Source organism: Carcharodon carcharias, chromosome 1 (genome assembly GCF_017639515.1).
Source record: "Carcharodon carcharias isolate sCarCar2 chromosome 1, sCarCar2.pri, whole genome shotgun sequence".
NCBI classification, from domain to species: domain Eukaryota; kingdom Metazoa; phylum Chordata; class Chondrichthyes; order Lamniformes; family Lamnidae; genus Carcharodon; species Carcharodon carcharias.
Window position 1 is genome coordinate 22,389,610 of NC_054467.1, and position 27,709 is coordinate 22,417,318.

General features: G+C 40.8%; 1 protein-coding gene across 4 annotated transcripts in view; it reads right to left on the reverse strand.

Annotated features, from left to right (window-relative positions):
• Positions 1–2,450: 2,450 nt before the first annotated feature.
• LOC121282937 (serine/threonine-protein phosphatase 2A 55 kDa regulatory subunit B gamma isoform) overlaps positions 2,451–27,709 on the reverse strand; it is a 339,135-nt gene continuing 313,876 nt past the window's right edge. For all 4 annotated transcript variants that reach the window (XM_041196762.1, XM_041196781.1, XM_041196771.1 and 1 more), the window contains 2 exons: positions 25,076–25,167; positions 2,451–4,129 (listed from right to left, as the gene is read on the reverse strand). In XM_041196762.1, the coding sequence (XP_041052696.1) occupies positions 3,838–4,129; positions 25,076–25,167 (384 nt within the window). In that variant the 3' untranslated portion in view covers positions 2,451–3,837. The remainder of the gene's footprint in view (positions 4,130–25,075; positions 25,168–27,709) is intronic.

The window sequence follows — 27,709 nt, forward strand, 5'->3', positions numbered from 1 at the left end:
TTCCAGGTCCATATTACAGTAACATGACAGTTCAAATAGATATAAACAGGATACACTGGACCTGTGGTCATTGGCTCATTCCAGGTGACTCAGACGCTTTGCTAAACAAAGCCTTCATAACCTACAGAAGTTACTCATAATCATAGTTATAATCCTTGAACTGAACATGCCTCAGCCCATTTGTTCCCAAAATGTTCAACTATGCTTTTGTTATCCCTCGGCTATGTTGTTCCAATGCTTTCCTGGCTGGACTCCCATGCTCCAGCCTCCATTAACTTCAACCTATTCAGAACTCTGCTGCACATATCTTTTACCACATCACAGTCCCACACACCTATTAGCCCCGTGTTTGCTGGCCTGCATTGGCTCAGAGTTCCCCAACACCTCTGTTAAAATTATGCTTTAATGCCTCTGTGACCTTGCCCTTCCCTAATTCTATAGCCTTCTCCAGCTTGCGTTGACTAGTTCTGCAAACCCACTTCCTTCGCCTCACACTGGCTATGCCTTCAACCATCTAGTTCCCAAGCTCTGTCATTCCCTTCCTAAACCCCACCATTCCACCACCTCATTACGATCTCATTCAGGGTCACTTTCTGCTGTGAAATGCCTAAGAATGGTTTTCTGTGTTATGTAAATGCTAACTGTTTTGTTATCACTCCCTGAAATTCTCCATGAACTTCATGAAGATGCTTGATCCCATCTTTATTGCTAAAATATGTTTGCTTTTATCAAACTGGATTGTTGTTTGACAGGGAAAATCTTTTGCTGGTAACAAGCTATACAATTACACCAAGATCTGCGATCCAACAGAATACTCCCAATTTCCCAACTTACACTATAGGGAGCAAAAGAGCTATGGTCTAATCCTCAGGAACCATCCCAGACTGAACTATGACATTTTAATTTTACGGTTTACACAAATTTATTTATTTAAAATGACTAATTCTGATTTGTCAATATTTCCTCATATTGGAATCATAAATACAACTTGTATTTTAAATATAAATTTCATTGTTTGGTTCTGACATTCATAAAGAAGAAATGGTACAGAATGATAAGGGAGCAGATGACATTCATCATATACATCAACACAGCTGAAGCAAGGCACATGGGACAGTTTACAGCTTCTCTGAATTTGAGATATTATTGTTTACAAGTAGAAACTATTTCAATAGCACTGGGAATAAGTTGGATGGAAGTATGGATACAAGATAGTACAATTTCATGCTAAAATAAAAACAGAAAATGCTGGAAAAGCTCAGTAGGTATAACAGCACCTGTGGAGAGAAAAAAAAGTTAACGTTTTAAGTGCTTATGACTCTTCTTCAGAGTGCTGAAGAAGTCACAAAGACTCAAAAGGTTAACTCTTGTTTTTCTTTCCACAGATGCTGAGTTTTTCCAGCATTTTCTGTTTAGTTTCAGATTTCCAGCATCCGCAGTATTTTGCTTTTACCTTCAGGCTGTAATAGTTTGTGCAAATTGTCATCAGTAATAGAAGGTCTGATTTTCTGGATGGTTATTAAGTTTCAAAATAACGTTGCCACTGTACTTTTTGGACTTCAGGCCAACATAATCCTAGAAACTCTTTATGAATGAAGAATATGCGCTAAAAGAATGTCAGCCCAAAGTACACCTTTAGGCAATATGAAACAATGCACAGGCTGATATTAGATTTTATTTGAAAACCTGATATTAACAAACCTGTGAACCTTTCTGTCTTTTACAAACAGTTTTACCAACTTTACATCAGAAGTAAAAAGCATTGGTCAGGTATGGATAAGCAACAGGTCCCACAGACGCCCCTTTTCCCAGCAAACTTCAAAGCGAGTCCTTAAAAATAGTGACAGCTGAAGTTAGTTTTTACATGTAGGAATCTCCTGCAGTTTGTATTTTAATACTCAATACATTTGCCTTAATTTTATGCTTTTCTTTTCTTTTTAATATGTTTTTCCCCCAGTAAGTGAAATAGGGTTGAAGTTGCCCAGTTAATTTGACAGCCTAGGGAAGAGTATCTCTAAGATGCACTGAATATTGAGACATTCATTGTGATTCCAACACAGATTAACTTACTAAAACTGTATTGTGCTCTATGAACCAAAACTCATTTTCCAGATGAACAATCTTTATGTATAAATCTGGGTAGAATCTCTCTAAGTCCAATGACCGATTAGTTTTGGACGAAGTCATAGTTGTGGCTTCGCTGTTCTCATAGACACGTAACTTTGGGTTACTGGGAAATTCAGCAAAAAGTGAGAAAATACAAAAGATCTCAGGACATTCATAAGTCCAGAAATGATGAGTGCAAGAATTAAATAGTATTCAGACTGTAAAGAGTGTTCTAGCAAACCTTTTTTTAGCCCCCATATTTAATATTTCCAAGAAACCATTAACCTTCAAAAACACAAAAGCAGGAATTGTCAACATACATGACAGGTTCTCCAAAGGCAGTGTGTCTTCTGATGTTTTATTTCAAGTAGCAGAAAAATCAAACCTGTGTAACATTATCTTCCCGTTGTCTTCAAACTTGTTACAAAAAAAAATTCAGTGATTTTATTAGCAATGTTCCACTTAATAATGTACAGCCTGTAAACATTATGCTCTACATTCCAGCTAAATTTTTAAAGTCTATCTCAAATTTTGCAATAGGCCATAAACAATGCATCTCCATAAATGGTTATAAAAGAATCCACCTTTTCCTTGATTTGTGCAATTTTTTTTGTTCTATGGCTCTATTTGGCACGCTGATAATGAAACTGGGTAGGCCATCCCATTTTATCTGTTTGGAGAATTACTGATAAGGGGCCTTTTTTTAAAAAAAAATGAATTGGAAGATATTCTTTGAAAAAAAAAACCAGTTGCATAACCTTTCTGTTTGTTTTCTTTACAGTGGCAGTGCTGGGCTATGAACCATTTTCCCCACTTTGCAGCCAGTGACCGTGTCAAAAGGTTTCAGGCGAGGTGCAAAATTTTTCCGATACAATGAAAAGCTTCCACAACGTTATTCTGAAAATCCAATTCCATCATAACTTCAAAAGAGTGCTCTACTCTGCACTGTGCCAGTTTTTAACTGTACTTAATGTCAAACTGCCAAGTTACTGTCAGTTGCACCAAATTAGAGTTTTAAGTATTTTTTTGGCTCTTCTTTATGGGCTTGGAATGAAAACATTCCAACTCGTCTTGCTCCCAACAATTCTTAACAATCAGAAAAGAAAAGATAGATTTTTTTTTTAATCCCAGGCCAAGCCACTGGCAATAAAAGAATAGCTGAACCCACTTGAGTTGTCTAATAACAGGGTAATCCATTTTGAAAAAAGCATTGCAGAGATTTGATTAGCAGTACATTAGAAATTACATTTGGGCAGGCTGACACAGCAAACAAAGACAGCAGCTTTTTACCTTTCAGGTGCCTGGTGAAGCTATTTACTGATGCAAGGCCAACTGAATCCACCTTAAAGATGGTAAACAAATCAGGAGTAGGTAGTCAGATCTCAAGTGTTCTATTCGTGTCCACATGTACAAATTCAGAGATCTTCGGTGAAAAGTTTCAAACAACCAGTAAAATTTCTATGATGCCTGAAACATAAACATTTGATTGACTGGAGAAGAGGTGTAACTGTGTAGATGGTAGCCATGTGTGCTCTTCTGTGTTTCCACTCTGCAGTGCTGAGCTCACCCCTGGTGACTGACAAAAAAACCAAATCTTACTGACAAGTGATACACACTAATGAGAAACCACACTTCCACAATTCCACTAAGATGAATACAACCTTGTGAAGATCATTGGCAGAAAGGTCAGAAAAAAGGCCGGTTTATAATTACACCAAGGTATTTATAAACCTAGTGCATCTCAGAGTTCACTTTATCCTGAAATATGTAGAGATTGTTTGTCGCTGCCACAGCTATTATGTTCTCTGTTGGGTGCCAGGCCATGTGCAGGATCTTCTTGTTAAAGTCTAAACTGTCAACACTAATTTCATCCTTTCTCCTCTTGCCTCCTGTGCAGACTTTGCGTGGTTTAAGCACAGCCCGTGGTTTACTGTTCTCCCTGGAGGCTTCCAGTGTGACATCCCGTTTTGTGTTGCGGTCAAACATCCTGAAGAAGTTATTGTAGGCCCCAGTCATAATAACACTGTGAAGAAATCAACATTGAAGCTTTAGTTAAGGGAAATATATATTAATTAATCATTGTGGTCAGGTTTCCACAAGTCAGGCTGAATTACATCCATAAACGTTCATGTTTTCAAAATACGAAGCCAATGGCAAGTTGAATTTAGAATCAGTTGGATTTTCAAAACCAACACCTATTTGTCTTTTCTTTCAATTTGTATATTTCTATTGCGCAAACGTCTATTTCCACAGACACCACTATATACTCCAGAAGAGTAAAAACTCCTCAACTTTTTCTCTCTGAGGGTCATTTGTCTGTGGACTGCTCTTCCCAGTGAGCAATGGAAACTGGGTCATTGAATATATCCATGGCTGAGGTAGGTAGCTTGTTGATCATCGAGGGAGTCCAAGGTAATGGGGGGCAGATAGGAAAGTGGAGTTGAGGCCACAATCAGAACAGCCGTTATTCTATCGAATGGCACAGCAAACTCAATGGGCCAAACAGCTTATTCCTGCACCTAATTCTTGTACACCTTCATGAGTTGAATATCCCCAACAGCTTACCTCAAACTTTGGTGTGTGTTCCATGTCACCAATAGATATTGGTTCTGCTTTTAGTTCTGAACGCTAGGGCACGGCGATGTTTGTTCCAGTCTGAGAGGCAAGGCCAGACTAATCAAGCTTTATGGATCAGATGCTACACCTATGCTGTAGCAACTGGTCTCCTGAGACAGCTGCAGTAAGGATTCAAGGTAGGAATTTAGTATTTATACAGCCTAGCTCAAACTATTATACACTATTAGGTGCAGGAATAAGCCATTTGGCCCATCGAGTTTGCTGTGCCATTCGAGAGAATTATGGCTATTCTGATTGTGGCCTCAACTCCGCTTTCCTGTCTGCCCCCATTACCTTGGAGAGCGCCTGTAGAGTGCAGAGATCTCTCCTTGAGGTTAAAATGTATTTTTTTAAAAGAGAGTTGGTTGGTAGCATCTACACTAAAGATCTAAAGTAACCTCAACAACTTTTTTTTTAAAAAGTCTTCCAGAGGTCCAAGAGACCCCATGCACTTTATAAACCCAGTTTCATGCTGTAAAGGATTAATGGTTATGTTAATTAGACAATGATATCCATGATGATGTAAGCATGACATCAGGGGTCAGATGGGCAAGAGACTCCAAGAGAGCAAGACTCAGAACAGTCTGTGTCCAGAGAACAATGTACTTAACATGAGGTCTCGGATGAAAATAGTTCTAAATAAATAGTTTCAAGGAAAACTAAATACTGACTATCTCCAAATCACTGAAAAGTAAGAGGCTGAGGACTATACAAGCAAAGGCCAACAAGCCAAACCATGGGGCAGCCCAAAACGCCACTCAATATGTTCCCCAGTGGATCTTATGCCACTACAATCTGCAGTCAGATACAAACTCCAAATTTATATAGCTTAGAATTAGATGAGGTTGGAGGAAAATCACAGCCAGTCTTATCCTGACCTCATCAGACATGGACGTGCATTCAATTTCAAAAGCAGTCACTGGGTACTAATCAAGAAGGTCAATCTTGGCTTTCTTCCCCCTCTTTAAATCAAGGTTTGCAGAGATTCACTGTGGTCGCCCTTCTGCTACCTGAGCTAAGATCCACCAACTCAGCACAAGCCAAAAATTGAGTTGCTCGAGGCCTTCCTGACCTGAACAACTGAGCAATTCATAACACAAGCTTGAGCCATTGGGCATGCTGTAGTATAAATGTATAAAATATTTCTGAATTATGTCTTTTCAACTTTGTATATATGATGATGAAATTAATGTTGCTGCTGATGATATAGATGAATATTAATGTATGATACTGCTCATTAAAACACTTAGTTTCTCTTTAAAAAAAACATCTGAAATCACAACATTCTGATGGAAGAAATTCATGCTTCTACAAGTGCAGGGTGACCCTTTAGTCCTTTCCCTGTTTCTTATCGCTTGCACAAATGTGACTGGCCTGTGAGACACGATGGCTGATGCAACATAACAGCAAAGATCCTGTGGTGGGAGAATTATTCTTCTTCTTTTCTATAAGATTTGAAAAGTTTGAGACAGTAGTATGTCTGACAATTAACTACATCTATTGGGCTGGACTTAATGGAGGCAACAGGGGTCTTGCCTGCCAGAAATCCAGCCCATGGGAGTACCTCATCACCTTTTTTAGGGAAGGCCCACCAAATTAAGTGCCCCTCAGGCTCTTGACTGGCTAGCAGCAGGCCTCTCTGAGATTAAGGACCCAAGGGCGAAAGTCCTGCCTGCTGAAAGCTGCCAGCCAATCAGGGTCCCCAACTGCCCCTTCCTACTTGATTAAAAGCCCTCCTGCTACCAAACTTGCCATGGGAGGCATCAAATTCTATCCTCGTTTCAAAATACTCAGCTTAAGGCTATATGCAAAGCAGTACACCGACCTAATGACTAGAAACATTACGGGAACTGTGAAAGTGCCAATCCAGGCAACTTCACATAACCCTCCTTGAATGGTGCTAAAGTTTCTTCTAAGATACATTCTTATATGTTTCATACAGGAACAAATTTGTGCAACATATGTCATCATATATCCTGTTGACACAGCTGTTGTTCAGTTTATCAGTTGTTAACTCCTGTTATGTACACCTAATGCCTTCTCTCTTCCAATCGCTATTGCAATAGAAATCTTCACTTTCACCTTCACTGACAATCAAAGCACCTCCTTAAACCTAGTCCCCTGCACCCTGCTAGGATTACAAAAAAAAATGTTCAATTCAGTTCAGAGTTTAAACCAATTCAGCCTTCCTATATTAAAACAATGTAAAAATTATCTGTATTCTTACATCCTGGAGGTGGTCAACAATGCCGAACAACACATGAAATCTGTAACAACAGTTAAAAATTGCACATTAATTCTGAAAGTGTAGAACCATTTGAATGCTCATTAACTATAACAACTTGCAAGGACAGTGTAAAACCCATTTCTCTCTCAAGACAGTGCTGCAACATAAAGGGAATTGCACACGCCAATGGCTAGGTTTGGAGGTTAGATCAAGGTGCAGACTTTCACAACTTAGTGACCCTGCTCAAATCTTTACTCGAGGTTTGTTATCGACCAGCTTGAGATTTCTGATGGGAATAGGGAATTATCGACATTGAGGAAATTGCACTTTCACTACTCAAAATAATCAGCACACTATTGTGGATTAAGTTGCTCCTTTTCAATTGATGCCTGTAGTAATGGCAAATGGTTACAGCCATTTGCCCAATACAGGCAACTGTCCTGGATAAGCGAGGTGGTGCATGTGGTGGGACTGTGCCTAACCACAACGGCAATTCTTAAAGTCAGTGATCCTGAACGATAATCATCACTGACTGCAGGATCCATTGCAACTAACTTGGACTTTTTGCCCAAGGATACAGTAGAAAAAGCTGAAGTAGTACATGAAGAACACACAAGTTACACAGAGTCCTCAAGAAAAAAAAGTTAAACACCAATTTATAAACTACATTTCACCAATAATGGTGAACCAACTAACAGAGAACTAACTTCATTCCCTCAATAACTACTTTCACCTCTACTTAAGATTGTAAACTACAACAAAAAATATCAGCACTTTACCCACAAGAACATAACCACATAGTTGATCATCAAATAGAAACATTTTCCCGCCAGAGTTTTCCTTATTAATCTTTAAATAGCATCACCAGCTTTTGTATATCTCCATGCTTGCTTTATTTATTCATCTTCCCCATCTGGTATGGGGTGCATTTGTGTACATCTCTACACTTTGCATCTTTCAGATCAGCATTAGTACCTGCTACTTCTCTCAGTCTTGATATTTATTATAACTACAATAATTACCATAAATATTCTCATTCCAGGTCTAAACAAATATAGAGCATTTAGAAAAATAGATGGAAACTATCTTGTATGATAAGACAATCTAATGAAGCTCCAGTGTTATCAATAACTAATAATTTTAACATCCAATAAGTTTGAATAGAAATAACACACTACCTTGCATGGGAAAATAAACTGCTGTTCAAAACAACATTTAGCAACTAAACTAATTCAGAGCATTCCTGCCCTCTTCTGGAGATGCCTCTGAATTACTATTGCTCTGACTGGTTTACACCCAACCCTAGTAAATAATAGGGCCGTCAAAGGAATTTTACTTCTCATAGAACCACAAACTTTCAAACATTAGGTTTTACCCTATCATGAACACAAGAAATCTTAAGCAGATTCCTTCCTGTTTAAAAAAATATTTATACATATATATGTAAATCACTTTTCTTTCACAATGCCAGTCCGCTCTGCAACAACAGCAGTTGGAAATTAAATAGATTGGACAATGATAATAAAAGTAAAGATCACTGACTATGATACCCCTCTTTCAAGATTTCATTATTCAGTTATGATGTAAAAGATACAATGGTCTCTGACCAGATTATCAAAGGTGACTGCACATTTCCCATGCTATAGTCAATCTCCTCCCACCTTCCTTAAAAGGACTCGTGTCTATATAACATTAGCTGAACAATCAGATTTCTGCATTTTTCTGCTTCACCGGGGAACACTAGTACAATGTTTCATTGCACAGTTTATTTGTGTGTGAAAATGTGAGATGGAATCCTGTTGAACGGTAGCCATGTGAAAGATACAAAATTTCTGAAAACTAGGTTATGTATCACTGCTGGTAGAAATTTCAGAGATGATAGAAAGGAGCCAGTAAAATGATTCCACAAAACCAGCATCACATATTGCTCTAGAGAATTATAGATAAAATACCAGTACATGAAATTACATTCTGACCCTGAAGCTAAATAATGAGCACATATTGCACACAAAATGTAAAGATACTGTCGCTTAGCAACAAAAAACTAAAGTCATTTTTAGCCTAATCAACACTTCACAAACATGTTTACATCCGTATTAGAACTCAATGGAGATTAAAAAACAGAGGGGAGAATTTTCTCCCTGTCGGATGGGCCAGTCGGGAGCGGGCACAGGGCTGATCACTGCCAGCGATCCCCGCCCCCAATCGGCTGCACGCTGCCATTTTACACGGGCGGACCAATTAAGAACTTTCACAAGAACGCAGAAATCTCCCTGAGGCACAGAGCTGCCTCAGGGAGATTAAGTTGGCTTTGATCATTTAGCGCCATATGAACTGGGACATGTTTATCAAATGTTTAATAAATATTTATTAATTTAATAAGCACTTCATGAAACCTCATCCTGCCCCTCTGTCAGCTTTGGCTCATTGGTAGCCTCAGAGTCAAAAGGTTGAGAGTTCAAGTCCCACTCTAGGACTTGAACAGAAAAATCAAGGCTAACATTCCAGTGCAATACTGAGGTGCCACTGCACTGTCGGAGGTGCCATCTTTTGAATGAGACCTGAAACTTCGATCCTGTCTGTCCCATGGCACGATTTCAAAGAAGAGCAGAAGATTATCCCCGGAGTCCTGGACAATATTTATCCCTGAATCAACAACACAAAAAAAAATTACGTGGTCATTTTCACATTACTGTTTGTGGGAGCTTGCTGTGCACAAATTGGCTGCTGTGTTTCCACATACAACAATAACTACACTTTAAAAGTGCTTTGGGACATCTGGTGGTTGTGAAAGGTGCTATATAAATGCAAGTCTTTTTTTTCTTTTTTGCCCCTGGTCCACAAGAAATGCCATAAAAAGGCTTTCCACTTCTGGAGCTGGCAGCTCCTGCCTTCATTTCATTGCCAGGTTTCCTGAGCCCTGGAAAACCCACCCAGCTGAAGTTACATTGAAACCATTCTCCTAACTGTGCTGTGGAAGCCTGATTTAAATGTTTTCGTGAAGTGTCCTGTCTCACCAAGATGACTCGCTGGGTAAAAATGGTGTACAGTCAGGTTAGAGTCAGACTCAGCATTTTTAAGTGTTTAACCCACACACCTCAAACCCCTGGATCTACTTCTGTCCTTTTTGGGTGGGGGATGGGGGGCCAGTATTGAAGAATTTAATACCAAGGCCTATAATTCTGTACTTGGATAAGAGAGCTGCACTTTGTGATATAAACACATAGTTAACTCATTGATGCTAGCCTTCCAAAGTCCATGATAAATAACAGCCAGTTGAAAAACAGCTAGAATGAGCTCAGATCATTCTTGCTCACTAATAACAAAACAAGTATGTGATAAGATAGTAATAAAGAAGATCTGCAAGAACTTGGGAGCAGATCACATCTTCCCAAATAAATTATGGATGGTGCTAGAAAATGAACAGAGAAGGAGGAAAATACTGAAATGTATAATCATATAACAAAATAAGCATTAATCTGGAAAGACGGCTGAGTCTACAGTAAGATAATACAGTAGCTAAATTATCCATATAATATTTAACAAGTTCCACACATTTCACAAAAGGCCAATATTAATGATTAAGCTATTCGACCGAATGCCTGCTCTTGTAACTTTTTGACTGCCAGTTGGTTGTAATACATTGGTTCAGTAAACTTTTCTTTCCTATAATTGCTTTCTAAATTTAATGTTCCTCAATTCTAATTTGGTGATAAATATACTGCGGTGATGGGTTTCATGTTCTGTCACTGCAGCAGCACAAGATTAACATTACAGTTACTGCTATCTACGCCCAGATGACAAATGTATACCCTGTGTCCCCAATATAAATCACTTGTTAAGATCTGTATTCAGTCAGTTGATTACAGCTCTAGTACATCAATCAAATTCTAAACACAATTGCTATGGACTTATTTAATACAAATCCTTTGCTGCACAGTTCTGTCAGCAGCAATTAATGCACTCATCTCCAGTTCTAATATTTCTATCCCATTCATTTTACAATCTCATTTAAATATTATACATACATATACATGTGTGTGTGTGTGTGTGTGTGTGTGTGTGTGTGTGTGTGTGTGTGTGTGTGTGTGTGTGTGTGTATTTGTGTATATTATAGCTTTCTTCCTCTCTTGGCTCTCTCCCTCCCTGTTGCTCTATACATCTAGCAACCTGCTTACAGGTTTCTGCCATTTCTGGACCAACAATTCATCCCTGTTGAATAACTTGCATTCTGCTACAGAACCTGCACTTAAAAACCTTTTGCAGTTTACTAATGCTAAATGTGTAAAGAAATTAAAGTTGACAAAATTTCATTATAGACCATAAGAACATGCTAAAGATTTGCTTGAAATTAGTGCAAAGGTACAATGGAAATAAGCTTGGAACATGTCAAGTATTGTGGGTCATGAAAAAAAACTGATTTCTACTGATGTGCTTTCTCAAATGACCTTTTTAAATCATAACTTGGGCACTCTCAGCCCACCTTTGAGATGGTTGAACTTTTAAGAGAAACGAAAGGTGAAACTCTCAGAGTTCATCAGACATCCTGTGGTTAAACATACCAGAAAATATGTTTGATATTTTGGACTAAAGTTCAATTTGATGCAGACCAATCAAGGACTGATCACGCACCCTAGGACCCATCAAGGACTGATCACATACCCCAGAACCCATCAAGGACTGATCACGCACCCCAGAACCCATCAAGGACTGATCACACACTCCAGGACCCATCAAGGACTGATCACGCACCCTAGGACCCATCAAGGACTGATCACGCACCCTAGGACCCATCAAGGACTGATCACGCACCCTAGGATCCATCAAGGACTGATCACGCACCCTAGGACCCATCAAGGACTGATCACGCACCCTAGGACCCATCAAGGACTGATCACGCACCCTAGGACCCATCAAGGACTGATCACGCACCCTAGGACCCATCAAGGACTGATCACGCACCCTAGGACCCATCAAGGACTGATCACGCACCCTAGGACCCATCAAGGACTGATCACGCACCCTAGGACCCATCAAGGACTGATCACGCACCCTAGGACCCATCAAGGACTGATCACGCACCCTAGGACCCATCAAGGACTGATCACGCACCCTGGAACCCATCAAGGACTGATCACGCACCCTAGGACCCATCAAGGACTGATCACGCACCCTAGGACCCATCAAGGACTGATCACGCACCCTAGGACCCATCAAGGACTGATCACGCACCCCAGGACCCATCAAGGACTGATCACGCACCCCAGGACCCATCAAGGACTGATCACGCACCCCAGGACCCATCAAGGACTGATCACGCACCCCAGGACCCATCAAGGACTGATCACGCACCCCAGGACCCATCAAGGACTGATCATGTATCCCAGAACCAATCAAGGGGGTGAAAAAGGATTGACATAAAGATGGCTAGTACGTAGCAGAAGGAGAAAAAAAAGAGGTCAAGACCCTTTATTGGCATGGCACTGTCGGGGAGAGAGACTATCAAGGAGACCCCACTGGAAAGCCGATCGCGCCGAGTCAGATCGGATCCAATCAACCTGCAGTCAAACCAGGCAGTAACTGTATATTTTCTAAAATTACTTACTCTTAAGTTTTAAGCTTTCTCTTGTTAATAAAAAAGCTGCTGGAAAGTTTAAGCTTTTTTCTTACTAATAAAAGCAGCAGGATTTGCAGTACCATGGTGTCAGTTACAATTCTTAATCTTTTGGACACTCAAGACCATTGGGAATCAAATTAATATCAATTTTACTGTGCAAACATTCGAGTGTTCTTATTTGTGTAACAGCCATTTAGAAATATTTTCTATCGCTATGGATGGTCTAGTCTGGGAGTTTGAGAGCCTAATTCAACATAAGACAGATGTTTACAGGATTTAAAACTATCTTTTTAGTATTTTTTGTTAGTTAGGTAGCAGCCAATCAAAACTGAGTAACTTTCAAAGTAAAATCCACTGAATAACAGCTTATGCGTTGTTTCCTCTTTCTTAGTTTCAACTCAGAGTGCAAAGCAGGTTTGACCTTGCACCAACACTGAACTAGTACAGGGTAAAGCTGGAAGTAAGGCCTGACTTCTCAGGAAAGCAGCCTGAGACACTCTCCTCTATCGAATCCCACCCCGCTTTACTGTAGTGTTAGGCTGGGCCCTGATTCCATGTTCAGGCTGCATTGACACTATTGGGTGGAATTTTATGGCCCCTCCCGCCAGTGGGATTTTCCAGCCCCGCCCAAGTCAATGGATTTTTGAACAGCTCGCTGCATTTTACGGCCCTGTTCCCCCCGCTGTGGGCTCCATCCGCCCATTTAATATAACACTGGTGCCACTGAAAACGCTTCAGACTGAAGCTAAAGGTGCAAAGGCATTCATAGCCTGATTTTACAGCAAAGCAGTATGACCTGATTTGGCATGGTTCAGATTCTCTCAAGTTCCTGACGAAAATTCCTAACATCACAGCTTTGAACCAACCTGGGAATTACTACAATTTACCTCTTTGATTTAGCTCCAAAGTTATCCCTACTACAGTAAAAGATTTTACCCACTATCTGAAAAGAACTACAACATTCAAAATCAATGTACAATGCTACACCTGAAACCAAAGGGACTTAGCAAGTCACCACTGAGCTCTGGAATTATTCCAAAACAAGAATAAAAACACGTTTTTGTGGGGAATTATCATCATGACCACACCCAGACAAAATTATATTTTTTAAATGACTTATTTTTTTTCTGTACGTGAAGTGGCTCATTTTCATCATCACACTATTATTATCCCTAAAACTGGACAATGGAAATGAACTCTCTAATAGCTCTCTGTATCCTCATGACCCCCACTGGTGATCATGGGATGAAACTTTGAGGTTGTGACGTCTCAGATCGTAATGGTGGCCATAGGAGGAGACTCTGTTCTGGGACCAGTTCCAAGGCCCCATAATGCGCAGACCCAATTTAATGCCTCAGACTTGGTGTAATCCTAGTGTTGTTGTTGAGTTTTTGGGGCGGGGAGTGTGGGTGGCCTTCAGTTTTTGAGTGCGGGGGGCAGCACCAAAATAAAACAAAACCGTACTATAGCAACCTTCCCTACTGTATCGTCCACACTTGTGAACCCACACTCAAGGAAAGTGTCATCACAGTTACAAACAGCTTTCCAACCTTCTGGTTTTTCATTTGCAGAACCATTTCCCTAGTGATTTAAATTTCACCAAGTTCCTTTCTTCCGTTCACCTCCTGGTTTGCAGCTATTACTGGAATGTTTTTAGTATCCTCTATAGTGAACACAGAAGCAAAATATTTGTTCATTTCCTCCACCATTTCCTTTTCATCTACCATTAACTCCACACTGTCACTTTCGAGAGGACCGACACTCTCTTTAGTTATTCTTTTCCTTTTTAAATATCTATAGAAACTCGTTATCCATTTTTACATTTCTAGCTAGCTTCCTCTCATACTCTAATTTCTTTCTCCTGATTACCTTTTAGTCATTCTTTGCCATTTTTATATTCTGTCCAATCATCTGTCCTGCCACTCATCTTTGCAGAGTTGTATGCTTTTCCCTTAAGTTCAATGTTTTCCTTAACATCTCTAGTTAAGCATGGATGGTGGGTCCTTCCTTTAGAATTTTTATTTACAGTAGGAATATATTTATTCTGAATACTCTGAAATATCCTCTTAAATGTCTGCCACTGCTTCTCCATTGATCTGTCCTCTAGCCTAGTTTCCTAGTTCATTTCAGCTAGCTCAGCTTCCATCCCCACATAGTTGTCCTTATTCAAGTTTAAGATATAGTCTTAGACCCACTCTTCTCCCTTTCAAGCTGGATGTAAAATTCAATCAATCAGTCATATTGTGGTCACTGATACCTAGGGGTATCTTTACTCTGAGGTCAGTAATTAATCCTGTCACATTACACAATACCAAATCTAATATAACCTGCTCTCTAGTTGGTTCCAGAACATGTTGCTCTAAGAAACGATCTTGAAAGCACTCTAAGGCTACTGCTGCCAATCTGATTTTTCCAGTTTGTGTGTAGATTAAAATCACCCATGATTATTGCCATCACTTTATGACAAGCACACAATATTTTCTCTTGAATACTTTGCCTTACAGCGTGGTTACTGTTAGGTGGCCTGTAGACCACTCCCACTAATGACTTTTTCCCCATACTTTTCCTCATCTCCAACCAAACCGATTCTACATCTTGATCTCCTGAACTAAGGTCAGTTCTAACTATTGCACCAATGCCTTTTTTGACTAACAGTGCTACCCCTTCACCCTTTACCTAGCTTCCTATTCTTCTTGAATGTCATGTACCCTTCAAAGGTACGGACCCAATCTTTGTCATCCTGCAGCCACATCTCCATAATTGCTATCAGATGCTATGTGCATTCATAACAGAGTCTTCAGTTTTGTCTTTTTGTTACCTTTGTAACATCTAACCTTGACTGCTGATGTTTTCTTAGGTTTTTTCCTCTGTCCCTTCATGCCATTCTCTGACCCTCATTTCTCATATTACTATTTTGCTCTCATGTCTTAACTCTACACCTTGAATTTCTACCTCTACCCAAGCTTGATCCCTCACCCCTCTTGGTTAATTTAAAGCCCCCTCTACTTCCCTAGTTATGCAATTTGCGAGGACACTCGTCCCAGCATGGTTCAGATGTAAACTGTCCCAACGGTACAGCCCCCACTTTCGCCAGTACTGATGCCAGTGCACCACAAACCAGAACGCACTTCTCCCACACCAGTCTTTGAACCACACATTCATCTCTCTAATCTTATTTGCCCTATGCCAGTTTGCACATGGCTTGGGTAATAATCCAGAGATTACCTTTGAGGTTCTGCTTCTTAATTTGGTACCTAGCTCCTCAGATTGACTTTGCAGAACCTCTTTCCTAGTTCTACCTATGCCATTGGTACCTACATGGATCACAACAACTGGGTCCTCCCCCTCCCACTGCAAGTTCCTCTCCAGCCCTGAGCAGATGTCCCGAACCCTGGCACCAGGCAGGCAACATAGCCAAATGGACTCTCGCTCTTTGCTGCAGAGAACAGTGTCAATCTCCCTCACTATGCTATCCCCTTTTACCACTACATTCCTTTTTGCTCCTCCCACTTGAATGGCTTCTTGTACCACAGTGCCATAGCCAGCCAGCTCATCCACTGTGCAGACTTCACTTTCATCCACACAGGTTGTAAGCACCTCAAACCTGTTTGACAATTGCAAAGTCTGAGGCTCCTCCCCTACTGTCTGCTCGATCGCATTACCTGCCTCACTGACAGTCACATCCTCCTGTCCCTCGCTGCTGACCAAAACAGATGACCCTCTTCCAAGAGGTGTGACTGTTTTCTGGAACAAAGTATCCAGGTATTTTTCCCCCTCCCTTATGTTGTGCAGTGTCTGCATTCTGGCTTCCAGATCCATAATCCTGATCCAGAATTCCTCAAGCTGCTTACATTTCCTGCAGACGTGTTTGTCATGGATTGCCTTGGCATCCAAAAGCTCCCACATCTCACAGCTGCAACATAACACCCTTCTCACCATTCTAACTTAGGTTACTTAGTTAATTTCTTTCTTTCTACATATGCTACAATTTACTGTGTTTATTGAATGCTAGTACCACTGACAACTAAAGGTTATATGCTTAACTACAAACTATGTGTTTTAGAAGTTTGTTTAAATTACTTTATTTTTAATGCTTTTTAAAAAATCTTTATTGTTTGATTTTAATTTTAAGGTTTTCAAAGTTTGGTTTAATATTTTAAAGTTTAGTTCTTTTTATTTATAGATCTACCTTAACTTGCCTGTCCTGAGCTGGTTTCTAAGGGACACACTGTCCCTTAGACTGAGCACTTACTGGACAATCAACTTACTAGCTTCCTGTGACACCACAGTTGCTTTTTTCTTTTTCCAGGACTGCAGCCTCACAGCAGCTGAAACAGTGAACCAGCACGTTCCTCAACTCCCGACTGTCTCCCCTCAGGTCTGCTCCGCTCTGACTCCGAGCAAGGTACCCAAACTGAAGTCCCTGCCACTTTCTGCGCCCTTTTCAAACTCCCCTGACTAATCCTAACCAAAGTGACAGATGACATCCTGTGTGGCTCCATGTGGTACAAGATCTCCTTTCAGTCCTTCTGCAGCCTTTGACTTGATCAACCACACTATTCTCCTCCAACATCTCTTTTGTAGCCCAGCTCAGTGAGACTTTCCTTGGTTGATTGAACTTTTGCCCATCAGGTTACAGCCACACTATCTCAAGGAATTGCTTTTCTTCGCATCCCATCACTTCTGGTGTTCTAAGTGGCCTTTCAAATTCATCTTCATGCTGCTCCATGGCAACATGGAGCTCAATTTTACACTTCCCCACTGGCGGATTTGAAGGTGTGGATGGGCTCGTTAAATCCAGCGGTGACCTGCCCTCTGCTGACCCACACACCCTTACCCCTACCGCAGTTATACCAGTGGTGGGAGTGGCATCAGCCTGCCTGCCTGCCAGTCGACCAATTGAGGCCCTTAAGTGGGCAATCAATGTCCACACTGGTCACTTTAAAAATATGGGGTCACCCGTTTAAGACAGAGATAAGGAGAATTTTTTTTTCTCTCAGAGGGTAGTGAGTAATTGGAACTCTTCCTCAAAAGGTAGTGAAAGCAGAGTCTTTGCATATTTTTAATGTACAGGTGGATGGATGGATTCTTGATAAGCAAGAGGGTGAAAGGTTATCAGGGTAAGTGGGAATGTGGAATTTAGGTTACAATCAGATCCGCTCCTTCTGCTCCTAACTTGTATGTTCATATGTACATACATTGCCCACTTAAGGGCTTCATCCCACTGCCAATGGGTCAGCAGGAGAGGCCCATGCCAAGTACCCAGCCCACAACGTCTTTTTGTGCAAGCTGCTGGTGGGCAGGGGTGTCCATCCTTAAATGGGCCTGCGCAGCCCAGCGGAGTGCCCCCCTCCATTAAGGTTTTATCCCTCCCCAGGATGCCCTTTCCCCCATAGCCTCTCAAACCAAGTCCTCCTCACCTCTCACCCCTCACGCAGGCCTGCCAGCTTGGAACCTGTCAGGACTCCCAAACGTTAACCTAAATCCTGATCCAACGCCGCATACTGCTGTCCTGAAGTGCTGGAGAGCTGCTGGCCCCTCTCCGAGGTAGTCTTCCTGTTCCTGATGGGTAGTAGGCCCTCCTCCAGCCTAATAACAGCCAATAATAACTGTGGGGCAGCCAGTGTTCCACTAAGTGGGCTTCACCCACCAACATTGTACCCAATGCAGGGGTGGAGAGTCCGGTGCCTCATACAATTCAGCCCATTGAGTCAGCTTCCTCATGTAAGCCAATAACACTCAGCTGTGCTTTGTCATCATTTCCCTTGACTACTCCACTGCCCTGATGTTCTGCCATAAGGTCTCTACCTTTGTCACTATTCTTCAAAAGGAACAAACTTGCACATATGTAAACACCTTTCACAATGTTATGATGCCCCAAAATGCTTTACAGCCAATTAAGTAATTTTGAAGTGTAGTCACCATTTTAATGGAAATGGAGCAGTCAAGTTATACCCAGCAAGCTCCCACAAACAGCAACGTGATAACGGCCAGTCAATCTGTTTCAGTGGCGTTGGTCGAGGGATAAATATTGGCAAGGATACCCGAAGAGACCTCTCCTGCTCTTCCCGGAGTAGAGCCATGGGATCTTTTAAATCCGCCTGTGGTGTCAGGTAGGTTTAACACCTCATCAGAATGACAACAGTGCAGACAGTGCAGCATTCCCTCAGTATTGCACAGAAGGGGTCATTTAACCTCCCAAACAGGCTTGTTTGGGTTGAGTGGAATGGTAAAATAATAAAATTCTCAAACCCAAATTCAGCTCGCCTCAGGAACTAAAAGATGTTGAGGACTTGCACGGAAGAGGTAAGTGCTTTTCCATGAAGAGGTGTTCTTCCTTCCCCCAGCAACCTGATAACCGACCCCTCCCTGCGATCAAACGCTCCCCGTCCCCTTTCTCACACTGATCACAGACCTTCATTCCCTGCGATCAGCAAATGGAAGAGACTCCAGTTATAACCAACAGTTTTAAGTTGCATTGAATTGTAGGGAAAATCATCATAATATTCGACCTTAGTTACTCAGGGGTGTTGTCAGGAAGCACGTCTTCACACGAAGCATAGTGGAAATGTGGAATTTTGTGCCTGAAAATACTTCTAAGAGTAGGTCGGTCAAAAAAAAAAACAGATCCAAATTTTTGTTAGCTGAAGGTATTAAGGGAAATGGAGCAAAGGAAGGTAAATGGAGTTGAGGCACAGGTCAGCCATGATCTAATTGAATGGTGGAGCATGCTTGGAATTGTGGAATGGCATACTCCTTTCCCTTTGTTCTTAGCAGACAAGTCCCTTCTGATCACAAGCTTTGTAATCAAGTTCTTTTGTTCTATATTTGTTAAATAACTTGCTTGCTTGCATCTACACTATTAGTCTCAACACCTTAAAATCTCTGTACCATACTGCTCTCAAAATCCTTTTCTGTGAGGAAAATAGATTTGTTTTGTTCATTCAGCTCCATATCGTAAAGTCACAACTTCAAAACACCACGTTTGGTTTTCTTTTGTAGGAGTTTACAGTAACCCATTTTGATTTACAGTCAGATGTTAGTTAGATGCACCTTCATACTTGATGAGCATTATTTACAGCAGCAGCGACACAATTTTTTTTTGACAGGTACCAGTAAATCAAGCAGATGCATTTATATAGCACCTTACATAGTAAAACAACCCAAGACACTTCACAGTAGTGGCATCAAAGCAAATCTGACACCAACCCTCAAAAGGAGCTACGAGAGCAGACAACTAAAATCTTAAATCGTAGACATGGGTTTTCAGGGGTGGTAGTGTTAGAGAGATGCAGAGAGATTTAGGAAGAAATCTAGAGCTTAAGGCCTAGACAGTTGAAAGCACAGCAGCCAATGGTGGAGCCATTAAAAGCAGGGATATGGAGTGGCCAGAATTGGATCAGTGCAAATTTCTTGCCAGGCTGGAAGTGGTTACAGAGATAGGCAGAGATGAGGGATTTGAAAACAAGGGTAAGTAATTTAAAATGTAGGCACTGCTCAAGTGGCAGACAATGTAAGTCAATGAACACAGGGGCGATGGATGAACAGGACTTGGTACGATATGGGATCCAGGTAGCTGAGCTTTGGATGAAGTTAAGTTCATGGAGGGTGGAAGATGGAGGTCGGCCAGAAGTGCATTGAATTAGTCAAATCTAAAAGCAGCAATGGCAAGGACAAGGGTTTCAGCAGCAAATGAGCAAGAGGAGGGTGGGAGTTGGGTGATATTATGGAGGTGGAAATAGTGGCCTTGGTGATGGAATGGAATTGTGGTTGAAAATTCATCTTAGGGTCGAATATGACACCAAGGTTGTGAACAGCCAGGTTCAGCCTCCAACAGTTTCCATGGAGCGGGTTGGAGTAGGTGGCTAGAGAGTAGAGTCTGGGGTGGGGACTGAAGACATGAAGAATGGCTTTGGTTTTCCCAGTATTTAATTGGAGAAACTTTTGCTTATCCAGTACTGGATGTCAGACAGACAAGCAGTCTGAGAATTTAGAGAGAGTGGAAGGGTCGAGAGAGGTGGTGGAGAGATAGAGCTGGGTGTCGTCAGCGTGCATATTGAACTTGGATGTTGTGTTTTTGAGTGATGTAGCTCAGGGGTAGCAGGCAGATGAAAATCAGGAGGGAGCTCAGGACAGACCCATCTAATGGTGCAAAAGTAGAAAGAGAAACCATTACAGGTGATTCTCTGGCTACAATTAGATTGATAAGAATGGAACCAAGTGAGTGCAGTCCCACCCAACTGGATGAAGGAGGAGAGGCATTGGAGGATGATCAACAAAGTCAAAATTGCAAAGGTCGGGATGGTTTGCCTTTGTCCTAGTCACATAGGATGTCATTTGTGACTTTGATGAGAGCAGTTTCGATACTGTGGGCAGGAGGAAGCCTGATTGAAGGAAGTCACACTGCCTGAGACTGAACCATACTAACTGCAACCTCAATGTTATATTTGATCCTGAGATGAGCTTTCAGTCACATTTAAGTGTCATCACCAAGACTGCCTATTCCCACCTCTGTAACATTGCCTGACTCGGCCCCTGCCTCAGTTTCATGGCTGCTGAAACCCTCCTCCAAGCCGATGTGTCCTCCTGATTTGACTATTGTAATATACTCCTGGTCAGCCTCCTACATTCTACCCTCCATAAACTTGAGATCACCTAAACTCCACTGCCCATGTCTTAATCCGCACCAAATCTGGTTCAACCATCACCCCTACGCTCACTGATCTACACTGGTTCCCACTTAAAATGCCTAGATTTCCCAACTATTATCCTTGTTTTCAAATCCCGCCATGACCTCTCCTCTCCTCAACTCTAATCTCCCCCAGCTTCACGGCCCTCCAAGATATCTGTGCTCCTCTAATCCTGGCCTCGAGTATCCCCAATTTTAATTGTTATGCCATTGGTCATCATACCTTCAGCTGTCTGGGCCCTATGCTCTGATATTCCTCTTTAAATCTCTCTGCTTTCCTCCTTCAAGTTATCCCTAAAATCCCACCTCTTTGACCAAGCTTTTGATCAGGTGACCTAACATCTCCTTATGTAGCTCGGTATCATATTTTTCAGTGCCTCTGTGAAGTACTTTGGGATATCTTATTGCAAAAAGGCTGTATAAATAGAGAAAATGCTGGAAAAACTCAGCAGATCTAACAGCTTCTGTGGAAAGAGAAAAACAAAGTTAACGTTTCAAGTCCGTATGACCCTTCTCCTGAGTCATATGGACTCAAAACATTAACTTTGTTTTTCTCTCTCCACAGAATGCTGTCAGACCTGCTGAGCTTTTCCAGCATTTTCTGTGTCTGTTTTACATTTCCAGCATCCGCAGTATTTTGCTTTTAACTGTATAAATACAGGTTGTTGCTGTCAATGCTGGAGAAATGGTTGTTGTTTCATTGAACATTTTAGGTAAAGACAGGATGCAGTGTGGATACTTTTTTTAAAAGCATACATACAAACTATAAAACAAAAAAAAAAAATTCTTTGAAGCAAAACTAAAATAATCAAGTCCATCAAAAGAACAAGCTGTTTCTGAAGCAAAGAAATGTTGTTTACTCCTTTGAGAAAATATCTGAAAATTTGTACTTCAATACCCAAAGAACCCCTGGGTCCCATCAAAATATATGTATTAGTTGTAAAGACTGCAGACTTACTTAAAAGCTTTAAAACTGGAGGTTGCCTGCAGGAGCACTGCAGCTACTTGATGTAGCAGAAATCAATACAAAAAGGAATACTGTACTAGACCTTCGCACAACAGGGTTTCAAAATAATTTCAAGTTGTTGGGATGCCTTAGCTATTCCCCCTCAGGTAATAAATATATCATTGCAAGCTACCCATTCATGGAATTTGTAATATTTCAATGTAGGTGAACATCCAAACGTGTCACTGGGCTTAACACAATCATATCTGATTGCTTCAGTCCCTGGGGACGAATAAAGCCGTCTTTATCAGCGACACATTTTGGCACAAAATTTTAAGTTGTGAATATTAGGAGCATTGCCTTATGTCAAAAGCAATAAGTACAGTTAAAAGCAGCAAGCAGTGATCATCACATGGGTTGCAGAGACCATGGTACGGGCTGAATGATATTGACCGAGGCCAGTCAGCAGTTTGCCAGTCTGCTCTATGGGTTGGGGAAGGGTTCACTACATTCTCTTAATTTAAAGCAGAAAAGGGGAGAAAGAATTTCCATAAAAAGGAGACTATTATATGCCAAAATAGAGCATATGTTTATGGCATGTCATAGAGCTTATGAAAAAAAATTGCTTTTATTTTAACGAGCTTGTCACATTGCAACGAAGATATTTGAAAATGGGTTCTGCATTTTATATTTTTGAACATTATGCACATCTGTGTATTGTGGGTTTAGTGGTTTCCTACTGTGCTGTAATGGTCTCACTAATGAAAAATTTAGCAATGGCTGTAACTGAAGTAATTGTTTAGCAACTTGAAGCAGACTCAAAGACTATTAAGATAATACTACATCTGCCTTTCATTCCATTGCTGCAAATTACATTATCAAAGCTCTAGTAATATCTTTCTTCCTTATTAATCAAGCAAGGAACCCAAAAATAAGTTGTGCATTGCAGTATTTGCCTTGCAATATAATTGTTGACTTGTGATTTCAATGATGAGAAATAGTGGAGGCTGTATGCCAACTCTGACACCTCCTACCTCATTCTGCACCATGACCCCATCACTGCACATCAAGCCATCGTTTGGAAGACTTCATCCCCTCTGGAGACCTGTTCTTCATGGTCTTCAACTTCATAGTCCCACAGCCTCGCACAGTCTGGTTCTACTCCATCCCCAAGATCCACAAACAAGACTGCCCTGGTAGACCCATTGTTTCAGCCTTTCATGTCCCACAGAACTGATTTCCTCCACTGCCACTCATTTTAATCTCTGCCCGACTCCCAATCTAACCTCTGTCTTCAATCAATCTCCTTCACTGTTCCAATGAAACTGAACACAAGCTTGAGGAAAAGCACCTCATCTTTCGATGAGGCACCTTAACAGCCTTCAAGAATCATCATTGAGCTCAACAATTTCAGATCATAACCTCTGGCTGCATTTTGTTTGGATGGCAGACTGTAGTGATAATTCTGCTTTTCCCATTTATAGGTCCTACAGGCCCATCTCTTGTTTCTTTACTTGTCCTATTAGCATCTTCTTTTGCCTTGCACCACCATCCCTTTAATCATTTAATCTCTCTCTGCTCTCTATTTATCACTGATCTTCCTTTTTGCTCTTCCCTCCACCTACGTTCTCTGCCTGGTTAAATTTGCTGGGCCAGCTGGTTCCAGTTGAGACAGGTGGCAAAGGCCCGATTGCCAAACAACAGCAACACCACGCTTATGAACTGCGTTTAATTAATAAAAGTTCTCCAAGTGTCTTGGCCAACCATTACCCCTCAATCAACATCAAATAGATTAAGTGACTAATCTTATTGTAGTTTGTGGAACCTTGATGTGTGCAAGTTACCTACCAAGCGTAAAACCTGCTACATTTCTAACTTTCCCAGTTCTGACGAAAGGTTATCAGCCTGAAGTGTTAACTCTGTTCGTCTTTCCACAGACGCTGCCTGTCCTGCTGAGTATTTTGAGCATGTTCTGTTCTTATTTCAGATTTCCAGCCTGCCTCTGACTTCAAGAGTACTCCCAGACACGCAAACATTCCACTGAATGCACACGTGAATAAAAAAGTTAACTTCACCATCACCCTTTGCCTCAGGCTGTCCACCCAAACTCTGCTCTTTGCCTCATCTGAACTGCCATCTCTCTCAGCTAGAACATGTAGTCTCATTACAAATAGAATCGACATGTGGCAGCAGCCTGGCATCTGTTCGGCTCAGGGCCACTGCGACACTTGAACAGTCCTTGTTAATGTGGCTTGGTTGGGTTCCATGTGCAACTTTTCATTTCCATCTGCGCCACCTACGGCAATTAAATGCTGGCAGCAAGTTTACATATAACGGCTCTCTATTCCTTCATCCCTACTCAGGGAAAATCTCCCATTGACCCAAATATCCAGCATAGCAGGGAAATCTAGAAATGTCTTGGTAAGCAAATCTGTGTGTAATGTGATACTCTACTGCAGTTGAGATCTGCTTCCTGCCAGGCAACTTGCTGTGTAATAGGAGGCAATGTGCATCATAGCAAAATAAAGACATAAAATGGAATAGTCATTTGCAATCATAGCACAGTAAATGGAGACTCAAAACACATTTACCTACTTTTAGAAGAGAAAAAAAAGACCATTCTCCACGAAGTTAAATTAAATTAAAAAGACTTGATTCACAGCCTCAAAGGCAAGAGTACAAATTCTTGTGAAACATGAAAAAGTCCAGCGATACAAGGTTGTGAGTTATCTAGGATTTGTACCAGAAGTCTAATGATAATACAGAATTGAGAGTTACCTTCCAACAGAGGAAGATTCTCAACCTGCTCAGGAACACTAAAGCAACCTGTTTATATCATGATCTAGAATTAAGCGAAGATTCAGGGTTACTGACCTGTCTGACCCATTCCACGCACATTCAAATTTGTCAAAGATGCAGTCGTTCTCGTAGAGAGAACAAAGCTTACTCCGGAGGTAATCATGAATCTGTTAACAAAATAACATTAATATTAAGCAATTGAAAGAATGCTATTTCAACAGTAAATTACTAGCAGTTAGCAACATAATAAAAGCACAAGTTTTAAACCCAATCGCAATTAACAAAGCGAAAGCATTATCAATACATTTCTTTTCATGTGGAGTATATCACTGCCAAAATCAGTGCCCAATTATGTGAATGCTTCAAATTGACACTCTTAGCAATTCTAGGCAATCCTTTCTGTGCTAAAGTACACAATTATCACTAACTGTTCTGCTCATGTGAAATTTCCTGAAAACATAATACTCCTGGGATATTAAAACAGCTTTTGTAACTGCAAATATACATCAGATCTAAGCTACATGCTGACAGTGAATGGCTGTTAAATATAGGGTACTCTGACAATGAATTGCATTAGATCTGTCAGGCTGACCATCAATGTGCAGTAGATAGAAACTAGACCATACCAAATATGTGTTAGATGTAAACCATTCTGTGGCAGTGAATGTGCCTGAGATAGAATATAGGGTCGACTGGAGAATTTGCTTAAGATAGAATCCATAATATAACCATAAATGCACGATAGATAGAATGGAGCCAGTACCAGTCTATTTATGTTATAGATAGAAACTTTCAGGTGGGAAGGAAAGTGGCAGGAAGGAAACAGAAATTGGAAGCAAACTCAATCCGTCAGAAGAAGCAATCAATATTTTGAACACTGGCAACATACAAACATTTACTTAATCATTTATTTAATCAAAAACAATCTGGATTCTTCAATTCAAATTTCATCAGTTGTTAAAAAACAAAAAACTGCGGATGCTGGAAATCCAAAACAAAAACAGAATTACCTGGAAAAACTCAGCAGGTCTGGCAGCATCGGCGGAGAAGAAAAGAGTTGATGTTTCGAGTCCTCATGACCCTTCAACAGATCCTTCCATTCTGTTGAAGGGTCATGAGGACTCGAAACATCAACTCTTTTCTTCTCCGCCGATGCTGCCAGACCTGCTGAGTTTTTCCAGGTAATTCTGTTTTTGTTTTCATCAGTTGTTGTTGCTTTTCAGTGGGTTGTTTAACAAGAATCTCAACTCATACTGCTGAACTGCCAGAATTGTGATCCAACAATTCCCATTTAGTTTGCTTCAAATGTATTAATGAAGACGACAAACCAAAAAAATTTCCATTGCACGTACAAACAACACAAGAGATGATCAGCCCGTTCTCTCCATTTAGCAACATCACATCTATGTTCTAAACCATTGTTCATCTACAGCTCCTTGAACCCCACTGGAAAATACCATTCCTAATCAATGTAGTTTTAGAACTGTATCCCTGTAATAAGCAATTAATGCTGTGTTTGATTTGTCTACATCTCATATTACAACACCAGGTGTAGTAGTCTGCATATTGTAGAATGTCTATGGAATGACATCTCATTTTCACTACTACTGGTGCTTTCAACAGCAGGGAACGATTTAAAGTGGCATTCATTCAGCAGTGACCTGTATTGAATCAAGTCATTTTAAAACCAAAATGAGTCGTCGTCACTCCCAAAGGGTAGGACTTGATAAATCCTTAATTTGGAGCCAACAAACTTGGAGAACTGCATGGTCAAACAGTATGGAAGAGGTCAATAATGTAGTACCAAACCAAAAAGGGCAGTAATGTAGAAGACAGTAAGTTCACGTTTGGTTTCGGCAGACAGTATTAGGATCAGACGCTCCTGATAATGTAAGTATAGCTGTTTAAGGTCACTGATTCTGCTGTGGTTCAGATGGAAAGCTCCAAGGTAAATGTGGTGATCATTCACTAACCAGCTATAAAGAATTAATTCAGAAATAAGCATGGCTCATTAGAAAGAACAAGCATTTGCCGTGATTTAAATATGTAACCAGCTTGGACTTGTCATTTTTAGAAATAAACAGTTATTATTTAAAGCAAATCTATAATCGTTACATTTCCTGATGGCAAGTCTACTTCCTAACATCACTGGTTAATTGTTCTATAGCAGGAATAAAGCCCAATGGCTTTTTGACTGAACGTCAGGGAATGATAACTCAGAACATATTATATCAGAAATATTTTAACTGGCTAATTTACTAGTTATTTTGTTAAGTGATTTAACTATTAAGAGAGCTTACTAAAAATACGGCATGGTGCAGGAGACAGTTCTATTGAGGGACCTTTGTGCACGCACTTGCACGAGCACAAGGCGACTTGAGGACCAAAGAGAACTAACCCATAGTAAACCCTTTGCAGTAAACCTATTGCCTTGCAGCAGTTATTGATGTCCAAGTATTACTGGTTCATTTACTTGCCCCCAAGTCAACTATTGATCTTGTACAGGAAGTAATCAAAACCCCTAAAGGATAAAATAAGTTATTGACTTTGGAGAAAAAGTATGAAAATAGATCTCATGTGGCTTTCAGTCGGCTGCCTTTGTGCTTTTTTAATAGGGAGTTTTGGGTAGCACAGGCAGATGCAAGGAAGGAAAAGGGAAAAAAGTAAGATTAACAAAGGGAGCCATGGGAAACAAGTTCAAGATGTAAA